The 9,179-nt window shown below is 41.9% G+C and overlaps 1 protein-coding gene across 2 annotated transcripts in view; it reads right to left on the bottom strand.

The window, feature by feature from the left end:
* nphs1 (NPHS1 adhesion molecule, nephrin) overlaps positions 1 to 9,179 on the bottom strand; it is a 53,359-nt gene that overhangs the window by 20,088 nt on the left and 24,092 nt on the right. For both annotated transcript variants that reach the window (XM_034874836.1, XM_034874837.1), the window contains 4 exons: positions 7,435 to 7,557; positions 2,033 to 2,155; positions 1,331 to 1,412; positions 45 to 148 (listed from right to left, as the gene is read on the bottom strand). In XM_034874836.1, coding sequence (XP_034730727.1) covers positions 45 to 148; positions 1,331 to 1,412; positions 2,033 to 2,155; positions 7,435 to 7,557 — 432 coding nt within the window. The remainder of the gene's footprint in view (positions 1 to 44; positions 149 to 1,330; positions 1,413 to 2,032; positions 2,156 to 7,434; positions 7,558 to 9,179) is intronic.

The raw sequence follows: 9,179 nt of genomic DNA, 5'->3' as shown, positions 1-9,179 counted from the left end.
GGGGGGTGTTGACTGTCAGTTTACAGAAAGGTTGAGACACTCACATTGCACGCTCATTGTCATTGTTGTCTCCACAGGCCGGAAAAGGGCGGGATTCTTGGCATGACATGCCAGCTGCCTCCCGTTGTCAGAGCTCAGAGCGGTGACTCTTTGGGAGGTAACAGAAAGACAAAATGAGAAGGATAAAAGACTTGACCCAAACATGAACACGTGGAAACACGTACAGTCTATGTATATGGACTTCTTTTTGTAGGAAACCGCCTCCTGACACTAAGCAGCGTTTTAACTGTTTATTTACAGTAGCCGATGGAGGTGAATCTTGTTTTCACTACTTTATACACAGTTTGGTAGTTTATTCCAGTGGTTCCCAATCTAGGAGTCACACAAAAAGTCTGAGGGGTCATTTTTCTAGCTTTTTCTCTTACGTACAGGAAGGTACGGAAGTACTAAAAGTCAGACATTTGAAACAAAATTTTTAGAAGGTATCACAACCTTAAAAAGTTGGAAACCACTTGCAATGTGTTTTATAATATATCTTAATGTGAAAAGTGAATAGCTATAGCTGTCAGATAATGCAGTAGAGTGAAAAATACAATATAATCCTGTTAAATGTAGTTAAGTAGTTATTTGCATGACATGAAAATACTCAAGTAAAGTACAAGCACCTAAAAATTGTACTTAAGTACAGTACTTGAGTAAATGTAATGTCATGTAAATGAACAACACAGTAGTCAGCAAATTTCCACCAAAAAATGCACTTGGTGGTGTACATTGAAAGATGCACTAGTCCCTTCAATGCAGTGGATTTGTTCTGAGCTTAGTTTACTTTCTTAGTTTCTGTCTTCTATATATCAAATTACAATGCAATTCAACCCTAACATGGCCCACTGCTGCGTACTCTCAGTGCAAATATGAGGAATAAGCATCAATATTACTTAAGACCTAGGCTGTTCTGCAATAGAGCCGAACAATGTTGCAGCTCCTCAGTACCAATGTTATCTCAGGATATGACAAGAGGTTATTATCTTTGACACAGAGGAGACAAGCAGGATTAAAGTAATCTATGGCCCTGTTTAATGTATAGGCACCTGGCTACTGGCAAGGATCGGATCTGTCTCGCTGCCGGAATGTAATTTTGTGCATTTGACAGAAGCTAATTCAATCGCACGGTGCCACAACAGTTCGCTGTGTGCAAAAATTCATTCATTGCACTCACTAAGAAAGAGGGAGAAAATAAGAGCGGGGTGAAAACAAGGGAAACAAAGACAGACATGGAGAGATTGAATGTGTCGCAGAGAAAAATGAGTCTGGCAGGCGGGAAAACACATACGTTACTTCAGCATGCGTGTTCAGAAGCTTATCCTTTGAGCCAGACATGTTAAAAGACTCTACACCTGTCAGCTCGACTCCATCTGAAAGACACAATGGGGGGGAGGAACACAAAAGGGAATATGTTATGTGTAAATTTGTTCATGTGAAACAAAAACATCAGTGTTATTCTCACATGGAAAGTAATTAGCATACCACTGTCTCAACCGATCTTAGAATTGAACTCAAATCAAATCAGTGTTGAGATTACAATGACGAACATAATTACATTTTACTGAACACAATATTCTGTAGACGCATTCACACCAAGGGAAAATATCTCTCCCTCTCCATTTCAGCAATACAAAGTATAATAGGTGTGACGGGGGAGCAGAAGGCAAAAACAGAAAACGTTGTAAACAACTGATAACTTGTGATACATTCACTGTACATGCATTTGTAAAAGTCAATGGGAATTGGCTGGCAGGCTATTTCCTCCCACACAGATTTTGCTCTTTTCAACTCTGCCATTCGAAGACTATGAAATAAGAGATCTTTACTGAACTTGAGCTTTTACTTTGCAATGTTTTTAAGTTTTAATATTCAGGTTGTGACCTGTCAAGTTCTCAAAATGTAGATTATCGGAAAGACTGTTGCCCTTTTATCCAACTCGTCGAGCTGACCCTTTCTGTCACATTTAGTGCAGGTGAAAGGGGGGACTCACCTTTATAAAGTGTGATTTCAGCCATGGGCTTTGCATCAGGGGCAATACAGGTGACAACGTATTTCTTCCCTGCCGTCCAAGGTGTTGCCATGTCCACTTTAAAGTATGGCTTGGAAGGAGGAACTGAATGAGAGACAACAACAGCTCACATTTCAGGTTTATCACATCATTAACCTCAGTCATCACACTAATCTTTAGTTAGAGGAAGCTGGCGCTATCACAAATATTAGCTTATGCAATGATATGATAAGCACTCGCAACATTTGGGAGTGACTAGAATGTCACACTGTCAGCTTTTGAGTGATTTACTACAGTGAGGTTTAATGTTCTGTTGAGTTTGAATACAAATTGTGGACAAGAAGAGAATACAGAGATGAAACCGATCAACTGCTAATCAATCATAGCAAACACCAAACATTTCTCTTCTCAGATCACCCACAAGCTAAATATGTACTTTCTGGACTGATCAAAGCAGGCTTCACTTCTCCACTGTTCTACTCTACACTCCTTTTATCTGACCATAAATAAGAATCCCAGAAAATAAACATAGCTTTTAACACAAGGGACCGAAAATTGTTTGGCAGTAAATTGAAAAATCTGTCACCAACTAGCCTTCAAAGGGATTTCTGCAGATCGGTGAGCCACTCTTTACCAAGACTGTCAGTTCAATCATGCACGCGCACACACGCGCACACACACACACACACACACACACACACACTTTAGAAACCTGTTTATATATTGTGCCAGCTTTTAGCAAGTTGGTCAGCCTGTAGAATGTCAAACTATGGTTACTGTTAAGGTTGTTTTTCTTTCATCAGAGATCAAGTGCAAAGGCTGCATGGGTTCAGAGAACAGGGAGAAGGAAAGTACAGGAAGAATACGTGTGTGTGTGTGTGTGTGTGTGTGTGTGTGTGAGGGAGAGAGAGAGACATGAAAGACTGGCAAAGGCGTGAAGATAGATGGCAAGAATGAAAAGTGAGTGTAAGACAAGCTGCAGAAGGGAGCAGGGGCACGAAGATAGCTGCTGCTGAATTTGGAGATAAAGCCGCTGCTAATGTGCAGGTTAACAACTGGACCACAACAGCAACCAAACCAGCCTGCCATCAAGCTCCTCTCCATCGCTTTGGCACACAAAATCAATTCCTTGGCCACTAGGAGGAGCTGTTGCTGTGTGCAGAGTCGCCCATTGGCTCCAGTCTGCTATTGAGACAGATGAGATGTGGCTGCAGCTTCAAACTGATTTAAAAGAAGCAATTGAATCTGTGTGGACTGTGATGGGTTACCCAGAGCACTGCAGAGGCGCACGCTGCAATAATGAGATGCATTTGTTTGTTCCTCCCCTCCCTTCCTCTTCCCTGAGAAGATGACTGGGCCATGCATCTATTGACAGCCCCTGCACTCTCAATCTACTCAGGGCCGCACAATTCAACATAGGCGCATCACTTGTTGTGCTCGAGGAACGTCTGGCAGCCTAACAAATCCTAAAATAAGAATAATGTCCGCAAATGAGGCAGGCAGGTATCTAATTTTTTCCACGCTCTGTCATTCTGGCCCGGTCTTTATCTCTCATTCACTCCATCATCCCTCTCTAGCAGTCCAATTCGCCCTCCCCCACTCCCCCCGCCACTATCCTTCTTGACCACTGCATTTAAACTGCAGAAGTGTGGGGGAAGGTGTGTTCCACTCGGGAATTAAAGGCTGCCATCCATCACATCGGCAAATAACGTGACCCAATCAGCCCAGTCAGGATGAACATTTGTACAAATGTAATAGCACATGTGGACAACAACAAACCACACTCTGTTCAATTTACTAGACATGCACTCAGAGCAAAGAACAGACAGCAAACAAGCTGTTCTCTAAATTAACTATTTCTGCCCCTTCTTTGTCTACCTTCCTGTCAGCGTTTTTATTTTTATGTTGTCTCCCTGTCTCTAACTCTATTTCTAGCCCTATCTCTCTTATTAAAGTATATGAACACAATAATAGATAGATTGATAGAAACAGGCAGCTGCAAAATTTGATTTATTAGACAAATACAGACGGATGGATGGATAAGGCAGATAAGAAGCAGATTAGCAGACACATCAATATGCATATCCACCTTTCTCTCTCATTCACATACAGATGCACCACACTCTCTTCCCTCCTTTGCACACAAACACCCAAAGATAAACTCAAGTCTACAGTGCACGCAGATTAGCATGCACAAACACACTGACACAAGTGAGCTAGTGTGCAGACAAGCTACATTCATCTCACTTCAATCTAAAAACATGCGCCAGTGTGTGCACAGTCTAACATGCATTACAACGCTGATTCTCCAGAACATTTTTGGGGAAGGCCCAGAGGATAAAACAGTATCTATTTTTTGACCAGATCAGACTTCTCAATACCACACAGAAGCAAATCATCGGTTTCATCTCTGGAAGATAAAGATTGGCTATGCACACATCCATGTACAATGATATATTCTCTCTCTCTCTCACACACACACACACACACACACACACTTGTTCTCGGGGAGAAGTGGAGAAGCAGCCCCATCTCTCCTCGCCCACAGTCACATCACTTCTTCCTGACACACTACTTTTGTCTCTCTTAGTTTTTGTTTTGGGACCATTACATACGAGTTACATTTGTCCACATCCATGACCATTTACAGAATATATTCCACACACACATAAGGATGGAACATCTACCTTATTGATAGATCTATAAAAGAGGAGGCATAACGTTTCATTCATCTTTTTAGTGTCTCATTTTACTATTGAGCAGAGCCCCAAATTGGAAAGCCCCTGACACCGTAACATCACTCTGGCACTGTATTATGCACACCGTCCCACCAGTGTATAACCCACTGTCCTCTGATGGGGTTATATCTTGGGCAACTGTCAAAACTTTTCAAGAACGAAGATGAATAAAGTCACGATGTTCTACGTTGCTTGTGCCCCCATTCATAAGTTGTTCCATTATTCATAACCGGGAATCATAAAATGAAGGCTCATTATATACTCTTCAAGTGGTAAACTCATTAGCTACCGCAAAAAACTCACCATAGCCCTGGTTCCTAAAATGTCCTCTAACCTCCAACCTACACTGATAATAAGCTTACACACATGGGCACGCTCACTTATATACACATATCTCTGTAAGACCCAACTATGGCAACTGAATGAGTAATACATTCTAAAACCAGAACACATCAAATAAATGTTTTCAATATTAGCAGGTGGCATCTGTACAGACATGCAATGCAGTGAGGGAGAGAGTTGTTCATTAATAGGATTAAATGCTAAGGCTAATGGTATAAACCGAGACACAGGATGTGTCAGGTATGTGACAGGCACAGTACAGGGTAAGTTTTAGAAGAGGAGGGGGTTTTAGTGGTGGGGGTAGAGGTTGTTATTGTCATGGATTACTCACTACCACTTGATCTGCCTATTGCAGTAATCCCCTATCTGAGCTCCGCAGGAAGGCAAAAACACACAGGAGTTATGTTGCACCAATGAAAACGTCTTGAAAACATCCCTTTGTAAGCTCATGGATGGAGCTTATTGACATTTTTGCCTCCGTCCCTGCTATTCACTGCCTGTAGCAATCCATCTTGAATTAGCCAGTCATGATAGCACTCTCTCTGACCCAAGAATCCAATTATACGACCAGCAATCTCAGTTTTGTTTTCACATTCCTCCCCTCTCCCCCACTGTATCTCCTCCTAAAGAGTTTATAGTGTTTTGTTTTGATGCAGGGCTTGATGGGATATGGCCATGGTTGACTGGCCAGGGGTGTGGGGCCTTGGGAGCTGTAGTTCAGTGATGGAGAAGTCCGTGGGGAACTCGTCAGAGACAGTGCTCTTCAAAAGGATGCAGTTTCCAGTCCCAGTTCAGCACTAACAGGAGATTGAATTCATCAGCTCATTATGAAGCCCCGATTAGTCACGTATTTTGAATCAGTTGAGTTGGTGTGGTGGAACAAATGACCCTTGAGGACCAAGGCTGCAGAGTGCTTTTTAAGTCAGTAGCTTCACTCTTTGCCCTATGCAACAGTGCAGCTGCAACTGTCCATCTTAAACAGTCAACAGCTGGAAAGTGCTCTCAAGGCACTGAACAAAAAAAAGCTGAGATTTAGATCAGAGTATGTCTGGCAGCAGGAAGTTTCAGTCACGGTAAATATGACTACCAGTGATCCTCGATGCAACACAAACATAATTCCCACACATTTTGACCTTTTCGACAAAGCCGAGAGCAATTGTGTTGACTTTGTGTATGTGGGCGCACATGCAATGGGCATCTCAGAGGTAATACATGTGGGAGTTAAGCCTGCTGTGGCTGCAGGTGTAGGCATGCTGTAGAACATAAGACTGTTGCAGTGTAGAGCAGAACGCAGCCATTCAAAAGAGGACGTCTAAGGCCTATGCCTCTTCCTATCCCACACCCCCCGCCATCCCTCCTACTGGCCCATTGATGTCAGAAAAACCTGCTTTCTTCCCAGAGGAGAGTGAGGCCACTAGAATCACCACGGCAACCCCTCCTATGAAAGAAAAAAAAACACCTCTCCATGGTCACCAACGAGAAAGCCGGAAAGCAAGGGAGAGAGGGAGAAATTTAACAGAATGGGGAGGGGGATGTAAGCAAATGAACTGCGCCCGGAGAAGAAAGGTTCTTTTAGAATCTTTTTCCTGACACATATGGGCTTGCTCCCACAAGCATGAGGGAGAGAGAGAGAGAGAGAGAGAGAGAGAGAGAGAGAGAGAGAGAGAGAGAGAGAGAGAGAGAGAGAGAGAGAGAGAGAGAGAGAGAGAGAGAGAGATATCTGTTGTAATAGTGTGACAACAGGTGGTCTTAATGTAGTCGCACAATTACATCTATTCCAGCCCTTGTCTGAGTAGGAACTTTTGAATCACTGGTTAAAATGTATTCCTGTGAGACGGAGAGACATGGATCGCCCTGAGGCTTGCCAAGGAATCCAGTTCGTTATGATATTTTACATAGCTGAAGAATATAAAATATCTGCATGGTGAAAGTTATAAACCTATTGGAACAAGTGGGGATGGCATAGTGCTTGTTAAAGAAGGATTAAATACCAGAAAAAGTTGAAAAAATGTTACTACTGTACTGTACCAAGGTCACTTTAAATGTAGTCTCTACATTTAAGTGTGAAATCGCTTCAAATTCCTTATCTTAAGCAAATTAAAGCTTTTTCATCAAAATAAATGAATGAATATTTAACAGCTCTTTGTATGCTAATTACCGGTCAGGAGGTTATGTATGTCACTAGAGTACTGAGGATGCTCACTGTGCCTTATTACAAACATCATTTTGTTACTCAGACAAAGAAAATACACATTTATAAGCCCCCACATGCCCTCTCTTCACACTCTCCATGGTTGTGCTCACTTAGCATGTTGACCCAGACTGTACTGGAAATGATTGCTCGACTGCTCTCAGATCGGCCCACTTGACATTCATAGGAGGCGTCATCTTCCAGTTGGGCCTTCTCAATCTGAAGGTGATACTGCCCTGGAAAAGAGAAAGAGATAAATTACACATTATGTTGTGATAAGGATGTGCTCACTGAAACCATGAGAATAATTACAAAGAAAGAAAGAAAAAAAGAAAAGCTCTTTTAGTTTTCTTCTGAACTCTCTACTGAATATAATGCTGGCTGTTCAGAGTTGTTGCATATATATCGATAAGTACCTCCTGCAGGCCCTATTTCTTCTCTGTTGATTTCAGAGCGTTTAAATTTCAAGCGATTTTCAACATGGCAAAGAGGAAAAAAACAATGACAGACTGGCATTTCAATTTAATACGGTAATATACTCCACAACTTAGCGACGTTTGGGTGTTTGATTATAAATAGACTATTTTTGTATTTCTGTAAAATTGAAACGTCTCACTTAGAGAACCTCCTGCTGCATGCGTTCCATTGACATGCAAGTAGTTGTCTATACTCCTAGCAGACGCATTTTGTTTAAGAATGACTTTCCAGCATGGTAAATGAAATCCAATCCTAGATTCACAATGCCAACTGAAGAAACTGCCAGGCAAAGTCCTTCTCCCTGTATCTTTCTTCTGATAGTCTGGCATGCCAGCAGGGCTTGATTTGTTTGATGCATTGCCATAACCTGTGGGGATTAGATGATGTTCAGTGTTGGTTTTTCATCTCCTCATTCTCTGGCTCACAGCCTACTAACGTGCAAAATAGTATCTTGGTCTGACAACCACACAGGCCTAAAAAATGCATGCGTCAAGTAAGCTGGCAAGATAATTAACACCAACCAGAAGCAATTTTAACATCTAAGTTATCATTGACTGCAGAGAGAGAGTTACATTAAAAGTTATTAATCATATTCATATCTTTCCTGGAATTACTCACAAATAGTACAATCAAGTTGCAGAGGGTGTGTATTTATGGTAGCAGAGACGGCGGATGGCTGGAACAAGATTCGCCATTTTGTCCATTACTCTGTATTTATTTCAGCTAGGGCCTTCACAATTGTGGGATACAGTATACAGTGGTGTGAAAAAGTGTTTGCCCCCTTCCTCATTTCCTATTCCTTTGCATGTTTGTCACACTTAAGTGTTTCGGAACATCAAACCAATTTAAACAATAGTCAAGGACAACACAAGTAAACACAAAATGCAATTTGTAAATGAAGGTGTTTATTATTAAAGGTGAAAAAAAATCCAAACCATCATGGCCCTGTGTGAAAAAGTGATTGCCCCCTAAACCTAATAACTGGTTGGGCCACCCTTAGCAGCAACAACTGCAACCAAGCGTTTGCGATAACGTGCAATGAGGCTTTTACAGCGTCCTGGAGGAATTTTGGCCCACTCATCTTTGCAGAATTGTCCTAATTCAGTTACATTTGAGGGTTTTTGAGCATGAACGGCCTTTTTAAGGTCATACCACAACATCTCAATAGGATTCAGGTCAGGACTTTGGCTAGGCCACTCCAAAGTCTTCATTTTGTTTTTCTTCAGCCATTCGGTGGTGGACTTGCTGGTGTGTTTAGGATCATTGTCCTGCTGCAGAACCCAAGTTTGTTTCAATCAAGCTTGAATTCATAGTTCCTTTTATCACGGCAAGTCTTCCAGGTCCTGAAGCAGCAAAACCGCCCCAGACCATCACACTACCA

The sequence above is a fragment of the Etheostoma cragini genome, chromosome 6 (assembly GCF_013103735.1).
Source record: "Etheostoma cragini isolate CJK2018 chromosome 6, CSU_Ecrag_1.0, whole genome shotgun sequence".
In the NCBI taxonomy this organism is placed as follows: domain Eukaryota; kingdom Metazoa; phylum Chordata; class Actinopteri; order Perciformes; family Percidae; genus Etheostoma; species Etheostoma cragini.
This window is presented reverse-complemented; position numbering and strand designations above follow the sequence as displayed.